Here is a 19,798-nt window from a genome sequence, read left to right on the forward strand (position 1 = left end):
GTCTCCTCAGTGTTTGGGGTGTTGAGTTCCCTTCAGTTTGGTTTCGAAGGCCCTTCCTCAGGGGCCACCCGGCCCGGGAATAAACCGCGCGAGCAGGACCTGGTGCACAGACGGCCAGACCACGTGGAGCCACGAGGAGTCCCCGGTGCTGCGGGTCTCCCCACAGCGGGGCAGACGGGCGGCCGAGTGTGCGCGGAGCTGCAGGGGCTCAGCATGGTCTGCGGCGCTCAGCAGCCTGGATGAGCTGCATGCTCGGTCACTGCTTTATCTTTTCTTCTGGAAGGTATTTCACATTCTCCTCCACAGTGGGCCTTGAGCGCAGCCTTAAGAAAGTTTCTGGCTCACCCCGCTCAGCCAGGGATAGAAACCCAGGGAAGCCTCCAGAATCCCAGGACACGGCTGCTGCCCCTGCTCCTCAATGTTCTCCTCCCCTTCCGGGAAGTAAAGCTCATTTCTAACTTGACACTCCAATTCGTCAAAACGAAAAAGCAGTTGAAACTAGAGACAAGGACAAGAAAAGAAAGGGAATTTATGGACCAAACTGAGTTACCATCAAAGATGCAGAATTCCTAAATAAAATATTAGCAATCAAATCCTTAAGCTTATATTCAAATATATATATTTATTTATTTATATACCGTGACTGAACGCGGTTTATCCCAGGAATTCATAGATGGTCTAACGTTGAAAATCTGTTTATTTGTAACTCACATCAAGAGGTTAAAGGGGAAAAACCTTAGGATCATCTCAATAGATGCAAAAGGAAAAGTAAATTGATAAAATTCACTCATTCATGCTTTAAAATGATCAAACTAAGAGTAGAAGCGGACTTCCTGACTTTGATGAAGAGTATCTACCCAAAACCTGCAGGAAACCCCACACTCGAGCAGTGGAACTGCAGAAGCGTTCTCTTTAGAGACAAGACTAGGTGCGGACGCCCTCTGTCCTCACTTCCATGTCGACACTGTACCAGCCCTGGAGGGAAAGCTCGGGAAGGAAAGGGAGAAGGATAGAAAGGAGGAAATGACCTTGTCATCACTCCCAGACGACAGGACTACTTATGTGGAAACTTCGAGGCCCGCTAGAGACAAGCTATTAAAAGACAAACCATTAAAAGACAAACAAAAAAATTCAGCAAGATAAGTAAATAGAGATCAATACATAAAAATTGATTGTGGAAAAAAATAGTTTCAAAACATAAAGCACAATATACAATACAGTTTTCAAATCATTGTTATTATGGGAAACCCTGAACACAAACAAAGGCAGACAGAAGAGCCCCTGAACCCACGCACCCGCCTCCTGCCCATGTGGTTCACCTGCATCCCCAAGCCCTTCCTCCCTTCCGTCTTGTTCTGGAACAAATTCCAGCTCATCTCACTTTACCCATATGCACTCGAGTATGCTTCTCTAAAGGTCAAGAAAAGATGCTTGACATAACCGTAATACCACTATTGCACCTAAAAATCAGAACTATCCTTCAATGTAATTGAATATTCAATCAGTTTTTTCAACATTCTAATTATAATTATTCTAACTGTTTTAGAGTCTGTTTGCAGTTGATTGATAGGTCTTTAAGTCTCCTGTCATTTATAGGCTCCCCTCCATTTCTTCTTTTTCCCCCTCTCTTAGTTTATTATGAGGACATTGGGTCACGTGCCCTGTAAAGCTGCCCACAGTCCAGATTGTGCTGACGGCATCCTCGTGGTGGGTGGAACGTGTCTCTCTGCCTTCTATATTTCCTGAAAGTTTGCACTTGGATCTACATTTGATCAGATGCCGGTTTGGCTTTGCTTTGGGCAAGCCCACTTCATGGAGGGCATCATGTTCTTCCATCAGCAGACTTCATGTTTGCTTGTCTCTTCATGATGCCAGCGGCACCAGATCCATTAATTCATCAGAGGTTGCAAAACAGCGATACTGAAATTCTGTCATCCTTTCTTCACATATTACTTGGGAAATTCCTATCAAAAAAACCTTTTCCTCTCCTACTATTTAGTTATCCAGTGGTACAGTTTATATAGGAAGGCAGGACAAATGTAATTTTTAAATATAACATTTAATATATATTTACTAGCAATAAATCTAAAAAAGGATATGTGAAGCTTTCATTAAGAAATTATAAAATTTTATTAAATTAAATAAAAATAGACCTGAATCAAAATAATTTTCTATATAATGCTGTATTTAATGTTCAAAGTTAGAAAGATGACAGTTCTCCCTAAATTAACCTATAAATTCAATGCAATTCCAATGTTTAAAAATCCCCAAGAGGGTTTTTGTTGGAACATGATAAGCTGATTCCAAAATTCATAAAGAGAGGCCAAAAATAGCCAATATAGCTTTGAAGAAAAACAAAGAGGAAGAGTTCGCCCAGCCAAATATCAAAAATTACTTTAGGCCCCACGGCCTAGTAGTCAAGTTGGGCACATTCCACTTTGCAGCCCAGGTTCAGTTCCTGAGCGCAGACCTACACCACTCGCTGGTGGCCATGCTGTGGTGGTGACCCACAGACAAAATGGAGAAGACAATATCTGCAGTGTGTATAACCAACAAAGTGTTAGTATCCAACATGCGGCAAGAACTGCTACAAATAGAGAAGGAAAAAGATAGTCAACCCAGATGAAAAATGGGTAAAAGGCACGAACAGGCAATTAATGAAAGAGGAAACCTAAAGAAATGACCATTTTTCTGCCAATCAGGAAAGTTCAAACTAAAACAAAAAGATATATCATTTCATACATATCAGCTTAGCAAAAATTTAAAAGTCTGTACACCCATTATTGATGAGGATATGGAGTTTAGAAAGTCAGAGCAATTTGGAAATATCCAACAAATTGAAGATACATATACCCTGTTACAACCCAAAAATTCCATTCCAGGTATATCTTAGAGAAACTCTTTCATAGATGCATAGTGACTCACTCAAGAAGGGTCATTGCAGCATTGTTTGTAATCACAGAAAACTGGAAATAATCAAAACAGCCATCAACAGCAAAATGGACCAATAAATTGTGGTACAATTATACAATGGAATAATGCACAGCCCCTCAAAATAAATAAATGGAGACTACATGTATTATCGTGGATTAATCTCAAAAGTAAAACGTTAAGCAAAATGAAGCAAGTTGCAAAAGTTATATAAATGATTATATTGATATAAAGTTATAATACGTAAAATAATATTATATGTTACTTATAGGTGTGTTAAGATATTAAAATATGCATGAGGACCGTGTAGGAGAAGAAAAAGGTTTTTCTCGACCCTCTTAGGATCCCTTGCGGGGCCTGAAAATTAAATTAACAAAGATAGAGTAGCAGGAGAAAAGCACACGAATTTATTTAATGTAAGTTTTATGTGACACAGGAGCCTTCATAAGGAAATGAAAACACAAAGAAATGGTTAGGCCTGCGCATTTCTATACTAGGCTTGATGAAGAGTGGGAAGTTGTGGGAAAATGTGATAGGACAAAAGGGTATGAGCTAAAGGTAATAAACTGGGGGAAACTTAGCAAGGCCTGTTCCTTGGGATTCCTCTCCGAGTCCCTCTGTCTTCAGAGCTGAGGAGGCCCCTTTCCTCCAGGGGACACCTCTCAGATGAGGGTCTTACAACCTGCCTCAGGGAGGAAGGGGGAGGTCAGAGAGTCCTTCCTGCACCTGCCCTTGCTCAGATTCCTTTGGCTTAAGATACTCAGTCTGCCAAGGTGCCAGATTTGGGGTAGCATGTTCTGAACCCAGCCAATTTATAAATACCAAATTTAAGAGAAGAGTTATCTCTGGGGAGAGACTGAGGGAAACGAGATTGTATGTGATACAACGAAGTCTTGGACTGTATCTGAAATGTGTTATTTCTTTAGAAAAAACGTGAATTAAGTACAGTAAAATGTTAAGATTTCACAAAGCTAGGTGGTAAGCAAATGGGTAATATAGTAATTTTTTCTATACTCTCCGTTCCTAAAATATTTTACAGATTTTTTTAAAGCAGTTAAAAGTTGTAAGATATTACTCAAAGTACTGCCTTAGTTTATTCCAATACTTCCTAAGTATCAGGTTATCTTACTAGAGAAAAAGAAAATCACCCTTCTATGCTCCACATCCCAGAACTGACAGGGTTTCAATTCTAATCAAAATGGTGAGTTTACACCAGTATAGAACCTCAGCTTTTGGTCAATACAAACGCGCCCTCTGCTGGTCCTGTGGTGCCCTGTCCTAGAGTTCAAAATAGCTGTGAAGAGGAGCGAATGTCTTCACTGAGACAGTTTTGCCTGGGCTGTCTCATTGTCAGGGAAAGAAACCCTCACAGAATTCCCCTTATCACAAAAATGCTTAAATCAGCTCCCACTGTTAATTTTACATATGATCTAAGACAAAATAAATTCCAAGGACCAATGGACCCTCCCAGTTTCCTCAACCACCATGTGCACATTAACAATTCTGTCCGCACTGAAGAGTCTAGAGGTTGAAGTGTGAGACAGTGGACACCCCCTTGACGTTTGGGGATGGCAGAGGGGACCCAAGCTGCAAAGAGGCTCGGGCGGGGGCCCAGTGTGGACGATGAGGGAACCCTGAAAAATGGCTTAACTGTAGTCCTAAGGGAATGATGACGGTGAGACAACAGGTGAGTTCATTCTTTAAATTATAATACTTTCAAACAAAGAAAATTAAGGAAAAATTACTTCATGCAAGAACCTACTGCTCAAAGAGAAAGAGAGAAATAGGGATTGAATATTAGAGTCTTCCTTTCAAAAAGTTTTTTATTTTTTGTTTTGTTTCATTTTGTGGTAATATTCATCTTCCCCACTAAAATTTAACCTCCCTGAGACCAGAGTGTGTCCATCCCACTCACCACTATGTTCCCACACCTAACACAATGGCTGGCACGTAGTCAGTATTTCATAAACACATGATAAGGGAAGGAAGGAATGATCATGTCCTCGGAGTGTAAATTGGTACAAATTTCCTAGGGAACAATTTGGCAGCAGACATTGTGCCTTAAAGACTATACATTCTTCGATAATCACAGATGAGGACAAAGAGTAAGTCTTTTAATAGCCAAAAACGTTCCTTTCAAGAATATGCTATGCAAAGTTCTTTACAAAAAATTTGAAACAATTTGAATTTTAAAAGTTAAAAAATAACACGATATGAAAACTAAAAAGAAAAAAGGTTACATGTTTGGTTAAGTTAGTTATGGTACATCCGTATGATGAAATGCTGTCTGTTATTAAAATAATTTTTAAGAATATTTAATTATATGGGAAATTCTAATAACATAAATGTAGATTAAAATTATGTATATATTATATTATCAATTCCATTAAAATATGGGTGTATATTTATTATACATGCATGGACTTACACATGTTAAAATATTTGCAGAGGTTGTATGTGAGTAGAGTGAGAATGGGTGAAGGTTTTTTGGTTATTATTGTTGTTTGTTTTTACCAGGTGCCAGCACTGTTTTAGGCACTTCGTTTGTATTCATATATTCTTTGTTAAGTTTTTTAAAGCAGCCTTATCGAGGGGTTATTGGCACATGATAAATTGTACCTATTTAAATTGTACCATTAAATACATTTTTTTGAATGTTAAATATTACTATTTTTTCTGTAAAGATTTTAATATAATCAACTTCACTTTTTCTTAGATTTTAATTATGTATAACTATTTGGTAGAATAGAAAATTATTCAGCCAACAATTTTCTTTCATTGAGACATTAAACATTGCTATGATTTAGAGGTTTTTCTCCAGTTTTATGGACATATAATTGACAGATAGCATTGTATTGGTTTAAGGTGTACAACATAATGATTTGATATATGTATATGTTGCGAATGATTACCACAATAAGGTTAGTTAACATCCATCAGCACATAGTTACAATTTTCTTCCCTGTGATTAGGTGAGTCTCAACATACGTATATAGCCGTGAAACCACCACCACACTCAGGAGGAAACAGTCACCTTCCCAACGCTCCTCGTGCCTCCCCCAACTCCAGCCTCCCCCGTCCCCAGACAACCACTGCTCTGCTTTCTGTCACTGCAAGTTACTTTACATTTTCTAGAATTTTAGATAAATGGAATCATATCATATGTACCCTTTGTCTGGTTTCTTTCACTCCACATAATTCTTTTGAGATTCTTCCATGTTGTTGAGTGTATCAATACTTTCTTTCTACTTACTGCTGAGCAGTTTTGTATGTATTGCATTGTACGTACCTACTAGTTTGTTTATCCATTCACCTGTTGACGGACATGTGGGCTGTTTCAAGTTTTTGACTCTCACATATAAAGCTGCTATGAACACTTGTGTACAACTGCTTATAAGGACATACGCTTTCATTTCTCCTGAGTAAAATACCTAGAAGTGTAATGGTTGAATGATATGGTGTTTATAATATTCAATTTTTTAAGAAACTGTCAAACAATTTTCCTAAGTGGAAACCATTGTACCATTTTACATTCCAACCAGCAGTAACAAGAATTCCAGTTTCTCTGCATCCTTGTCAACTCTTAGTATAGTCAGTCTTTTTAGTCATTCTGATAATGATGTGTTGATTGTGAGGGGGTTGTTTTCTTCTTTATGCTTGTGTTTTCCAAATTTTCTGCAATGAAATATACCTTCCGTAATTAAAAATTGTTATAAAGTAACTAAAATAAAAGGTGGCATAGTCCAATACGAAGCCTTAGCCTGGGGCTTCTTCTCCTTCTAAAAGAGCCTCCGATGTGGTCCTCAGAGCACCTGGTGGAGAGTGCCGGCCATGCCGCCTGCGTAAGCCCTCTTCAGAGGGGAACATTTGTTTTTTCAAAGCAGTTTTCTTTTCAATGTTATAAACACACTAGGGTTTTAAGAAAAAATTTAAACACACACAAACCTCCCAATCTAACATATTATCTCCTTTTTCTGTTTTCTCTTCCAGTGTTCATTCATCTACATACATATTTTATAGAGTTTTAACGTATTATACTATAGTTTACATTTTTACTTGTCATTATATCATATTTTCCATATTGCTTATTTATCTTTTTAACCATAATTCTAAATGTCAAATTAGCGCATCATAAATTACTTCCCCAATCTCCCATATCTGGCTGCATCAAATTTTTCATTATTAATAATAATGTTGTAATAACTTTGTACAAAAAGCTTCTTTCTTCTTTTGAATTATCTCCTTATGATAAATACCCAGGAGTTGAGGTTCCTGATCAAAGACTAGAACATTTTTCTGTTTCTTGATACATACTGTCATATCACTTTCCCAAAGGGTCTTACTAATTTAGTATCACTTGCCATGTGCCAGCACTGGTTTCTGCAGCATTTGCTCATTTCCCGGGGATAACATACCTCATTGTGCTAATTTGCTTTCCACTGAAAACGAGGTAGACATTTTCCCACATCTGGGACCATCTCATGTTATCCTTTGCTGACTAAGGATGCTCCTTGGGGCCAGCCCAGTGCAGAGTGGTTAAGTTCACACGCTCCACTTCAGCAAACTATGGTTCGTAAGTTTGGATCACAGGTGCAGAACTACACACCGCTCATCCAGCCGTGCTGTGGTGGCATCCCACATACAAATAGAGGAAGATGGGCACAGATGTTAGCTCAGGGCCAATCTTCCTCAAGCAAAAATAAAAAAGGATGTTCCTTGTCTTCCAGATGCAGAGCTGAGGCGCATGACCCTTGAACCTCTTAATGCTTCCATGGCTGAGCACATCCAGACCCCTGAGGCAGACGCTGTCCACAAGGTGTAAGTGTTCAAAGTTCAATGACATGGACATTTCTACTTTTATTTTTTCTTTGTTTTCAATTAATCTCGTTTGTTTTTTCTAAGAGGCATGAAGATTCTCAGCTAACCGCATGTTCTGACAGCTGGAATTAAATTGCTATCTGAGAAACAAAGATTCTTGGGGAGGATTATATTGTGATGTGCTTCCTCCTTAAACCACACTCTGGCTGGGTGGGCCAAGAGCAAAGTTTAACTCCAGCCAAACAGAAGCAGCTTTCTCTGTTTGTCTGCATATCTGAGATCTACAGACAGGCCTAGAAAGCTGTCAACTCAACCTTAGTTTCTCCTCTCAGCATTCACTCAGCTCTAGGTGAAATAAATAATACGAATACTAACGCTAGCATGTATTAAGTGCTTTCTGCATGTCACTATGAGCTCACTGACCAGCGGCTCAGCGGTCAGGCCATCGCTGACCTCAGCCCCGTTTGGCAGTGGCAGCTGGAACTGTAGCTTATTGTGACCTGCCTTGAGCCACGGTGACTTGAGAACCTGCCCTCACGTGCCTCGTGGTGTAAGGATTCCCTCCTGGGTCAAAAAGCCTTTGGTTCCCTGGGAACAAGGGCGAAGGGCGCTTGGGTATTGAGGCAGCTGTCTGAAGAATTCCATTTTTTAACTTTTACACCTCATCTTTTTCCACAATGGATTTAAACCGCTTACAACTACCCCCTCACCAAAAAAGAGATGAGATAATCAAAAAATTGTCTTTAAATCAGGAGGGAAAGAAAAAAGAACACCAACACTCCACAAAAGTCATTATAATCATTGTGACTGAAGTTCAGACTCTCAGACTCGATAGAGAGAGTCCTGAAGGGGAAAGGGGAAGACACGGGCGCAACGCCATCAGGTTCGTGGTTCTCACTGGCACATACCTGCTCCTCGGGGGGGAGAGAGGTTTCCTAGCACTAAATTCTAAAGATCCTTCTTCTATGGGTTTTTATAGAGTGACACTGAACGATTTAAAGACTCCTATATTTACAGGAAATTCCAGTGACCTCATTCAACAAATATTTCTCAAGTTTCTGTAGTAAGGCTGTGTGCTAGCACAGCACAGTAAATGTAATCCTGCTTTTGCTAAAAAATGAACTGCCCAGAGCCAGCCTGGCACACAGAGCTGCTGCTGCAGCTGCTACTGAAGTCCATGTGCCGTTTCCTAGTGGCCTTTTTACCCAGAGAACGTCACTCAGTTAACCTCAAGGCACATGGTCAGCGACAGCAATTCCACAAGGGCTCACACTTACACAGCACATGACCTTTTAGTGGTTGGATCAGAAGGCATCAAGGAACCCACGGATAGTTGGATCTTCCTAAGACAATCTTTTGTAAAGGTCGCTTTTTTTCAGCCAAGCCTTTGATAAAAGAAATTTCAGTTAGATAATCCTATGTCATTCAATTAAAGGCACCGTACGCAACCCCAGAGAGGCAGACTGGTTCTCCTGCTCCAAAAGTTTTAGGATTTAGCCTGAGAGAACCCCAAAAGTGAAGAAGAAACTTTCTCATCTCCCTTACCTGGGGATGTGTTGAGAAAAGAGAGAGAGTGAGCATTTGGCCACAGGGCCTGGTGGGACCCAGTGCTGAGTCAGCTTGCTCACCTCCCTCTTGCTTGTCCACGAGCGTTTTCTCTTTAGTTTGGTCCTGCTGGGTTGCTTTTTTCAAAGGGGCAGAGATTATGATGTACACCATCTGCACAGAAGACTTCCAGGACACGGGCCTGAGTCCTCAGAGAAGCTGGGTCCTGTAGATACATCTCTTCTTCCAAAAGAAAGAGAATGGAAGACTGAAGCCAGACTGTTCAGCCAGCACACACCAGCCAACATCAGTCATGTGAGTGTAAACACCCGGGAGCTTTGTCCAGAAGCTCTGCCTGGATCGTGCTCCCATCAGGGCTGCCATGTACAGTTGTGTAGACTGCTTACCGTACAGGGGCACCTGACAAAGTAGGCAAGTGGGAGCTGAAATCCGGTCTGTGGTCTGCTCACCGTGCCCTGCCCCCTCAACCTTCGCTGCATCCTTCTGGAGGATGGAGTGCCCATTTCTCATTCCTACAAAGGTACTAAAAGGGAACTTCAGTTTTCCCACACTCACACCACTTCTGATACCCAGTGTGTGGCAGTTTTTCCCACATCAACCAATTCTCCAACTCTCTGGACATCAACTGGGGGTCCAGCAATTCAATTCTGACACTAACTACCCAGAGTCAGCACAGACCCCACAAGTTAAGGGCTCAGTCCCACAGACTGCCCCCACTTCAGACACTAATTGTAAGTCCCAAGTTGTCACCTGTACTTCTGACCAACAGGCTTTCAATAGCTTTCAACAGACTGCTCCTATGACCCCCTCCTCAGATCTGATAATTTGCTAGAACAGCTCACAAAACTCAGGGAAACATTTACTTACTATGACTGATTTATTACAAAAGATATTTTAAAGGATACAAATGAACAGCCAGATGAAGAGATACATGGGGCAAGGTCCAGAAGGGTCCTGAGCACAGGAACTTCTGTCCCCATGGAATCTGGAGTGTGCCACCCTCCCAGCACATGGGTATGTTCACTAACTCAGAAGCTCTCAGAAGTCCTTTGGTTAGGATTATTATGGAGGCTTCATTACGTAGGCATAGTTGATTAAATCATTGTCTAATGGTGACTGGCTCCTCTGAGGTCAGGGATATGGGGCTGAAATGTCCAACCCTCTGATCACATGGTTGGTTCCCCTGGCAACCAGCCCCCCCTCCTTAGGGGCTTTCCAGAATCAGCTCATTAACAAGGGTTTTAGGAACTCTGTGCCAGGGACTCGGGATGAAGACCAAATATATATTTCTTATTATGTCACAATATCACAGGTACCGAGTGGGTAGCCATGGCCCCACTTTGCCATCTTCTTTTAGGAGGAACCTCCATGTTGTCCCAGCCAATGGGGAATGGCGAAGACTGACATGCCTGTGGCCATCTGCTCGTGCTTTCCTGAAAGTTAGCAAATGATGCAGCCATGAATAAAGCTGGCTTTGACTTAAACTAGTTAACCGTTAATCACGGCAACAGCAATCTATCAAAGGTGAAAACTGCTTCACTTTGATCCAGCTCTGAAGACCATGATTTAGCATCTAAAAAAGGGGCAGATCATAGTGTGTGTTCCAGTCCTCTTTTCCCCTATGAAATTAGACCAGCAGTTTCCAATCAAAGGCTGAACCTTAGGATCTCCCCACCAACTCCACACTCTCTAAGCCTCACTCTTCTGCTTCATCTGGAACCCACACGAATTCCATTCTAAGCCATTCTGTCACCTTGTTCAACAATCTTTCGTTGATGGATTTCTTATTTGTTTCCTACATGGTCCCTTTCCTTAATTTTTCACCTTTAGGAGATGGAGTTGATTGACAAAGCTAAGAGAAAGAAAAGAACCAAGATGGACAAGTCCAAGGCACCCAAAAGGGAGAGAGAAGGAAAGGTTCGCAGGGAAGCAGAGGCTGCCGTTGGTAAGGGAGTGTCCCCTCCAGGAATGACCCAGGAGAAGATGCCTAATGGGGGCCCGGAGGTCTCATGGAAAATCAACACAGATCCCATGGGACAAGTTCTCTGTTTTGAGTCTCCTTGACTCCCACAGCTAAGACGGTATTGCAGGCTTACTTCATGTTGATATCTTAGGAGACAGAGATAGAGGAGACCGGGGGTGCCTACCGACCTAGGAGAGGGTGTGATAATAATAATAACGGCACCTATTCACTGAACACCCACTACGTTAGGAGCCCTGCATATATGATACCATGAAATCCCCACCACAGCTCCATAAAGTAAGGACTATTATTATAGTATGTGGCAGTGGAGGCTGAGAGAGGTTGCCTGACTTGCATAAGATCAAACGAGTCACACAGTAAAAGGATGGACCCAGGGTCTGTCCTGCCATTAGGTTGCAAATGCACGCCATTACCACTGCGTCTGTGAACCAGCAACTTAAGTGTAATCTGAGAACTGGGCAGTGAGGGCATTTGGGAAGGGAAAGGATGCAACAAGCTCTGAATGGTTACCCCAGGTACCGTTTTCCTTCTTGGTTCCTTGTGTTGCACCTTACAAGGAATTCAGATTCCCGTGCTTTGAAGACTTTCTTTAGCCTAAACCTACACCCGTCCTTACTGACCACGATTCAGAAGACCCTCCAAACAAATCAAAAGCTGTCAGAAAGGATGACACTGGATAGCTTCCTGGGCCAGACCTATTTTCACGATTTGCTCTTTAAAGTCTTGCCGAGTTTATATTGTTGTAGCCCAAGACTTGGGTAGCACTAGCAGGACTGGGAAAAGGAAATACCTGTGGCTCCCAGAGGTGAACTGAGCAAGAGTCCTTAGAGTATGGAAGGCTTAAACTTTGCCGGGTTACATGGCTGCAACCTCAAGCCAGGCCCCTGAGGCATGACTTTCCAGCTGTGTCTACAGGTCTCTCCTCCAGAGAGTCCTGCCCCCACCATAGGGCAGGGTAAGACAGAACTTTTTTAGTAGCAAGACCACTAAATTATAGTTAATCCAGAGAGGATAAGGCACTTTCTCAAAGGATGGTCTGTGGACCACCCTTCTCAAAACCCTCGGAGTGGTGGTAGAATGCAGATTCCTACAGAATCCGACTCTGGGAGTCAGGCTCAGGAACTGCAGCCCAGGCGATTCCATCCATGCTGAAGTTTAGAAGTTGCTGAAAAGGATGCAGAGACCGTGTGTACTTAGCTATCCGTCTGTCCCTGATTGTTCGTCCCCAGGGAAGTCAAAGAAATCAAAGGCTAGAAAGAAACCCGAGCTAACCGCCAAAGCAAAAAAACCAGGAAGCAAAAGGAAAAGGCCACAGAAGGAAAGGAGTCTGGAGACGGAGCTGAGTGGGCCTGATGCCATTAACTCCGAGGAAACAGAAGACACATCAGATAGAGGTTTCTCTCCTTCAGGCTCCCTTGTAGGGGACCCTTGGCTTTCTCCCGGATATGATGCTCCGGAGAGCCAAGTTTCAATAGATAGAAGATCATCGCCCACTCAGACTGTAGCTGTCACTGGAAACATGGAATCTGAAGAAGAGAGAAGCCTCGAGGACCCTTCCAAGGTAGGTCCGATATTCTTGCCGTGGCCAGAGGGATTCCTGTCCTCACTGATGCCACTGCAGGGGTGGGAAAAACTGCCCCAAATGACATTGCAGTTACTCAAACGGCTCCCAAAGGCTGTGGAAATTCCTCCTTTACTGAGCTGCTCATCTGTGGCTCAACTGGACCACAGGCTGCAGAAACACACACATCTGCCTTTACAAGGTGCCTTTGCGTGTAAGAGCCATTCTGTTCCAGGAGCCTTGATTCTAATGTCGAATATTTAAGAGAAAAACTGAATGATTCTAAGGAAAATTACCCTTGAAAATCCCTGTAATTAGACAAAAATAATACTATACAGATACATCTCTCAATAAGACTGAACACAGCCAATTTTTCCTCTGCTATTGGAATAGATCACTGTTTCTTCCACTGAGATGAAGGTGCTGAACTGCATTTAGGTCTGCTGTATACCAAAAAAAAAAAAACTATCTTTCAACACTGCAGCACACCCACAGCTAAGCCACTATGATTAAACTCACATGAGTCACCTGTACATATGGCACAACTCTGCTGCCTCTCACTTAACCTTTACAGCCACACTGTGAGCTAGGTATGACTGGTCCCATTTTACAGACCTAGAAACTGAGGCTTGAAGGTGTTAAATATCGGTTGCCAGAAGTCACACAACTATCGAGTTGTAGAGCCAAGGCTTAAACCCAGGTCCTTTGACTCCAAAATCAGAGCTCTTGTCACTATTTTAAATTATTTTTTTTCTTCTTCTTCTCCCCAAAGCCCCCCAGTACATAGTTGTATATTCTAGTTGTGGTCCTTCTGGTTGTGCTATGTGGGACGCCACCTCAGCGTGGCCTGATGAGCGGTGCCATGTCTGCACCCGGGATCCAAGCCGGCAAAACCCTGGGCCGCCGAAGTGGAGCGGATGAACTTAACCACTCGGCCATGGGGTGGCCCTACTATTTTAAATTATTATGTATTTATTTGTTTTATAGCCCATAGCCTTCCAAAAGGGATTTCGGAAAGATTTTTCTTTTATAGTTCTCAACTCTCCCAGCTGCTTAGATTACAGAATTCTGCTCTACACAGCAGGTGGCATTCTAACCTGTGGGCAGAATTTTTCTGAGCCTGCTAGACTATCAGAATTTCTTAGATTTGGTGTCAGGGCATAATACTGTGCTGCCTCTGCAAAGGCTGAAAAGCAAGGCAGTCTCACCCCATGCTGAACACAGAGTTCCCGTGGAAGAGCTGCCTTCCCAGTTTCCCCTCGTGGGCATATTTGTGACTGAGGAGGAGGCATGAGAGCAAAGAAGGAAAGCTAAGACATCCTTCACGGAAACTGAGAGAACCTTTCACTGAAAAAGTGAGTTTGCATGGGGTTAAATGCGAGTCTGACATGTCTGTACCTCAGACTGCCCCTGGCCAAGGAGCCTCCATCCAGAAGCTGTGGCTGCCGGCCCTGGCTTCGCGTCAGAGCCACCTGAGGAGTTCTGTGAAACCACTGAGGCCCGCCACCTAGGTGTTCTCACTTAGTGGTCTGGGTGGGGCTTGGCCTCAAGTAATTTTTGAAAGCTCCTCAGGTGATTCTAAAGCGCAGGTAGGGCTGAGAACTCTAGATGGACGATGTGCCAGGCGTTAGGCTGGCACTGTCACTCTTTCAGTTAATCCCAGTAACAGCCCACGAGGAAGACAAGATCAGAAAAGTTAAGTTGTGATCCCCAAATCCTGACACAAGTAAGAGAGAGATGTGGATCCAGATCAATCAGACCCAGAGCCCAAGCCGGTGGTGGTAGAGTTTATGCAGCTGTGGTCAGAGGGTAGAAACCACTTAAGGGTCCCATCTCTGAGGGGAGACATCACTGTGGGGAGGGCAGGCGGCTCACTCCTGAGACAAGCTCCCCGTGAACACCTCACTGTCCTTTGCACTAAGGCCACTCTGGTTCCTTAGGACCTCCTCGCTAAGAAGGAGCAGGAGAGAGCTCTCCGGGACAGGCTGCGGGCTGAGAGGGCCGAGATGAGACGGCTGGAGGTGGAGAGGAAGAGGAGGGAGCAGGAGGAGCAGAGGCGGCTCCAGCAGGCGCAGCTGGAGAGGGCAGAGAGGATGAAGGAAGAGCTGGAGCTGGAGCAGCGAAGGCGTGCGGAGGAGATCCGGTGGGTCGGGTCGAGCAGCCACAGCGGCCAGGGCCATGTGAGGAAGCAGCAGCGAACGGCAGGGGGTGACCTCCATTAGGGCAAAGTGGGTACTGAGGCTCAGGTCCTGAAGGAAAACAGCATCTCTCATTTTTCTCTATCCTCAGCGATCCTAGGAATAACCTGGCCTGAAGGTGAGATGCAGCACCTTGACCATTAGGGTTCCTCCAGATAGATGAGTCCAGCAAACGCTTGTTGAGCCCCTGCCGTGTTGTCTGCCTTGTGCTAGGCCCTTTCATAGGCCTGGACTCATTTAATTTAATCTGCACAACCTTATGAGACAAGAGTTCCAAAATCCATTTTTAAGAATGGAAAACGAAGCTCTGAGAACCTAAGACCCCTACCCTAGAGCACAGAGCTGTGTGTCGAAACTTCCAGGCTTCCAGCCCCAGGCCCGCTGTGTTCTTGCTCCTGCTCTTCCATCAGCCCTCTCTTGGAAACCGAGTCTCCTCTCAAGCGGATGCTCCAAGTGGCCTTCGGGCTGCAAAGCCTCCCCCAGGGGCACTGCCTGTTGGCTAGTCTCGCAAAGATGCCCCAGTGTTTTCTGCCATTTCCCTGACCATCTGGTGGGCTTTCTCAGTTTGAGGAAACAGAGACTCGAAGAAGAGCAGCGGCGGCAGGCGGAGCAGGAGAGAAAGCAGCGGCTCCAGTTGCAGGTGGCCCAGGAGAGAGCCCGGCAGCAACAGGAGGAGTTCCGGAGGAAACTGCAAGAACTACAGAGGAAGAAGCAGCAGGAGGAAGCCGAGAGGGCTGGTGAGGGCATTCTGGAGCTCTGCGTCTCCTGTCTATCTGGGGCGGAAATATTTTTATCCCACTGTGGGTGTTCATTTGCATCTCCCTAGAGTTATTCCTATCCTAGGCCTTAGTGTCTGAAGCACTCCAAATGTATGAGCTATTTTTTTTTCAAAGTGATTGATATGTGTGACTAGAGTGAGTTGAGACAGAAAATCAAAATAAGAGACTTGCTTGTGGAGATGATCCTTGGGTCCCACTCCCAATTCAGTCATCCCCTAGCCTGGGACCCTGCCCCTCCCATTGTCCTCTCAGCAGTGCCCAGGAGCTGCCTAAATCGGAGACAGCCCTGCCCCTTGCTTCCTTCCCTAGCAGACAGAGACAAACATCTGGATAGCTTCAGGGCAGCCTTTCAGGGGCTGAGTGTGGACTCTCTTCGTCCTCACTTTTGAGGACGAAGGAACTTCAGCAGATGACACTCTTTAGATGGATCAGTCCAGCTGAGGAAGCACCAAGTTTCTCCAGACCCAGATCTGACACCCCTGCCCAATCCATCTGCACACCACACATGAGCACACCTGGCTCTGGAAAATTCTCCCCCAGGGCTTTGTATTAATTGCAGAGTGTGCTGCACATAGTAGGTGCTTGATAAAGGACTCTTAAACTAGTAAATTAACCCCAAGGTACCCCCCCCCAGAGGATCTGGCAGCCTGCTGGCAGGTGAGCTGCACACTATCTCATGGGGCGTCCCTGGGAATCACAGGCTTGAGAGTTGGATCAGAGAACTGTTCTCTCCAATGAGACCCCCGCTAAGCCTACCTGCTTTTCTGTTCTGCAGAGGCGGAGAAGCAAAGGCAGAAGGAATTGGAAATGCAGTTAGCAGAAGAACAGAAACGCCTGATGGAAATGGCTGAAGAAGAGCGGCGGGAGTACCAGCAGCGGAAACAGGAAGCAGAAGAGAAGGCTCGGCTGGAAGCAGAGGAAAGAAGGCAAAAGGAAGAGGAAGCGGCAAGGCTGGCTCTGGAGGAAGCCATGAAACAAGGCCAGGAGCAAGCCAGGTACTAGACGTTTGGGCGACAGCTGCCACAGGGGGACTGTCCGGGGGCCTGACTGCCGGGTGCTGGGCTAGCCGAGGTCACTTCCTCCTTTATTCTCTTATAGTAATGGTCACTGCATCTTTCTGATGAGAGAATCTCTTGAGTAATGTCGTTTCAATCGACTCTTTAAGCTGACTCTAAGCTAATAAATACTCTTTAGGGGACCAGAAAGAGAAGGCAGCCAGAGCAACTCTCTTTCAAGGTTTCCCACCTTAACCTTGAGTTGTCCTTTCCTGGACTTTCCTCAGCTGTTACATGAATTACAAAAAGGATCACTAGAGAAATCTTCATTCAATTTCAAAATTATGTATTCCATGTATCATAGCAGTAGGGCTGGATTCCTAAGTATTGAGACCAAAAGCAAGCTATTGAGTTCCAATTTTCCACAAAGAGAACACCGACAGCGCATATAAGGCTAGTCCAAGTGGCTACGGCGGTGTGAGGGGCAGAGCCTCACTCTACCCAGGGGTGGAACGTGACGCCAACTGGCTTGACTTTGTCTTCACTCGTGCGACCTTGGCCCAGCTACTTTAACTCCTCGGGCCTGTGTCCTCATCTCTAACACAAAGGAGTCCCTTTAGCAACACCAGTTTAGGAACTCTTGAGTTACACCTTTCACTCTTCCAGGAGGTGGCTCACGGCACTCTAAACCTCCTTTATCAAGTTACTTAAGGAACAGTGTACGATCTTCCCCTAAAATGCAAGATCTGCAGCGCCAAGTCTAACTGATGATCACTCAAATGCAAAATCGTTCTACAGCTTCTAAGGGCAACTTCCAGGATGCTTAATCAGTACTGGGATTGGGGTGGGGTTGTCTCCTTAGGCAAAAAGCTGCTTTGAGGCAACATCTTCACTTCCACCGAGACCTCCATAAGGAAGCCAGCGGCCTGCAGTGGACACACAACATTTCCAGACCATGGGTCTACTCTTACTTTCAGTTCCTGCAAATGCCCAGACCTTAAGGCTAGAAGAAAACTAAAAAGTAAGTTCGGAGATGGTGACAGAAAAAGAAACTTGTTCTCTAATGAAGTTCCATACTGAGCCCAATTAGTTCCATTTCATCTGGTTTACCTCAACTCACACCTACTTCACTCTGGGACCTCCATTCCCACCACCCCTCCCCACCACACACTGTATTCAACCCAGTGATACTCTTCACTCACATAAATCCAGAAGCTTTGGTGCCTAAAACTAGCCCACAGTTTTATAATTTGTTTGCATTTCAGTTAGGAAGACACTAACATAGTCTTAGCATAGTCCAAGCATTTCATTTCAGTCAATGTGTCTAAAAGAATTGCAGGTTAGTGAAAATTTTGTAACACAAATAGCTCTCAATTAGCTAAGAGGAGATAATTCATATATTAAGAATTTTATCTTTTTTTTTTTTTTTAAGATTTTTCCTTTTTCTCCCAAAGCCCCCCGGTACAGTTGCGTATTTTTAGTTGTGGGTCCTTCTAGCTGTGGCATGTGGGATGCCCCCTCAGCATGGCCTGACGAGTGGTGCCATGTCCACACCCAGGATTCAAACCAGCAAAACCCTGGGCCGCCAAAGCAAGAGCAAGCGAACTTAACCACTCAGCCACGGGGCAGGCCTCTATTATAATCTTTATAAGGCAAAACCACATCCACTTCATCCTAAGATCTAAAATTTAATGTCTATTTAAAACAAGGTAATTACTTGATAAATGTTCATTTGAGCAAAATGAGCTATTTTGTGAGGGTATTCTCATATCCTATAGATTCTAGAGCAGCAATGCCCAATAAGTAGCCACATGCAGCTTTTTAAATGTAAGTTAAAGCATTCTTCAGTCACACTTGCCACATTCCAAGTGCTCAATAGCCACATGTGGCTGCTGGCTACCACACTGGACAGCACAGATAGAGAACATCTTCACCATCACAGAAAGTTTCACTGGACATCACTGTTCTCTTAGAGCCCTTGAAAATTAACAAATCTTCAGTTTTTACTCCTAATTGTGCTCTGAAAAACCAATGACACATAACTTGCCCATTTTTAAAATCACACTATCAAGGAAGAGTCTCGATTAGCTAATTTGTCTTTAACATCTCTTTAATATCAATAAGTAATAAGCGTCTATCAAATAATGACCGTTAAAGGAGATGAAAGAGCCTTAGCTAACAACATATATAAAAAGATGTTAGTTCAAGCAAGCAGTACGTGAACCTGACTTTTCCCACGAATGTCCTTTGGCTCTACTCTGTACTTCACTGTGCACAGCTGAAAACTTTCCCACCACTGCTTGCATGGCATTTGCTTCCTACAGGAGCTGCACTTCTAGAATCCAGAAGTCCCACTTAATTTTGATTCTGTATTGCTGTGTTATCGGACTTGCTTAGATTTGATGCTTATTTTTAACTCCTTGTTTTATGTAAAAGAGAAATAAAATGGCCCAAACACTGGCTATCAGTCATAATGAATTTAAATCACTTAAACTTTTTCTCAAACTTGTCCACCCTACTTGCACATTCACTCATCATTCAACAGTACTTACCAGATGAGAAAGGAGCATCTCAAATAACTCAACCAAGAACTGAAGAAAGAACACTCAGGGTTCCTCGTGGGGGAAAGTACCATTATGGACTATTTTCTCCCTTCTTTTACAAACTTAAGATGTTGGACTCAAGCACCAGGTAGGGTAGCTACACTAAACATTACTCAAGGTCCCTTCTAAATCTGATATTCTACTAAATCGTTGCTGTGAAAGGCCTTTTTCCACAGCAGTACTACACCAGATAAGCACATTTTTAAGTTAACCATAGCAGAATGCAATGCATTTAGAAGAACCCAATAAACTAAAAACAAGAAAATTACTTCTCCACTAGCTAAGCTCCACCACCTAAATGCTGAGAGCCTTCAGAGATGCAGACAAAAACAGGATACCAAACTACATACTCGTACAGTCTGG

At 43.8% G+C, this 19,798-nt stretch overlaps 1 protein-coding gene across 5 annotated transcripts in view; it reads left to right on the plus strand.

Annotated features, from left to right (window-relative positions):
* KIAA2012 overlaps nt 1-19,294 on the plus strand; it is a 108,631-nt gene extending 89,337 nt beyond the window's left edge. For all 5 annotated transcript variants that reach the window (XM_023622403.2, XM_023622405.2, XM_023622406.2 and 2 more), the window contains 8 exons: nt 7,659-7,749; nt 9,444-9,609; nt 11,146-11,260; nt 12,529-12,860; nt 14,801-15,003; nt 15,623-15,795; nt 16,613-16,832; nt 17,695-19,294. In XM_023622403.2, coding sequence (XP_023478171.1) covers nt 7,659-7,749; nt 9,444-9,609; nt 11,146-11,260; nt 12,529-12,860; nt 14,801-15,003; nt 15,623-15,795; nt 16,613-16,832; nt 17,695-17,833 — 1,439 coding nt within the window. In that variant the 3' untranslated portion in view covers nt 17,834-19,294. The remainder of the gene's footprint in view (nt 1-7,658; nt 7,750-9,443; nt 9,610-11,145; nt 11,261-12,528; nt 12,861-14,800; nt 15,004-15,622; nt 15,796-16,612; nt 16,833-17,694) is intronic.
* The last annotated feature ends 504 nt before the right edge of the window (nt 19,295-19,798 follow it).

This window comes from Equus caballus, chromosome 18, assembly GCF_041296265.1.
Source record: "Equus caballus isolate H_3958 breed thoroughbred chromosome 18, TB-T2T, whole genome shotgun sequence".
Taxonomy (NCBI): Eukaryota; Metazoa; Chordata; class Mammalia; order Perissodactyla; family Equidae; genus Equus; species Equus caballus.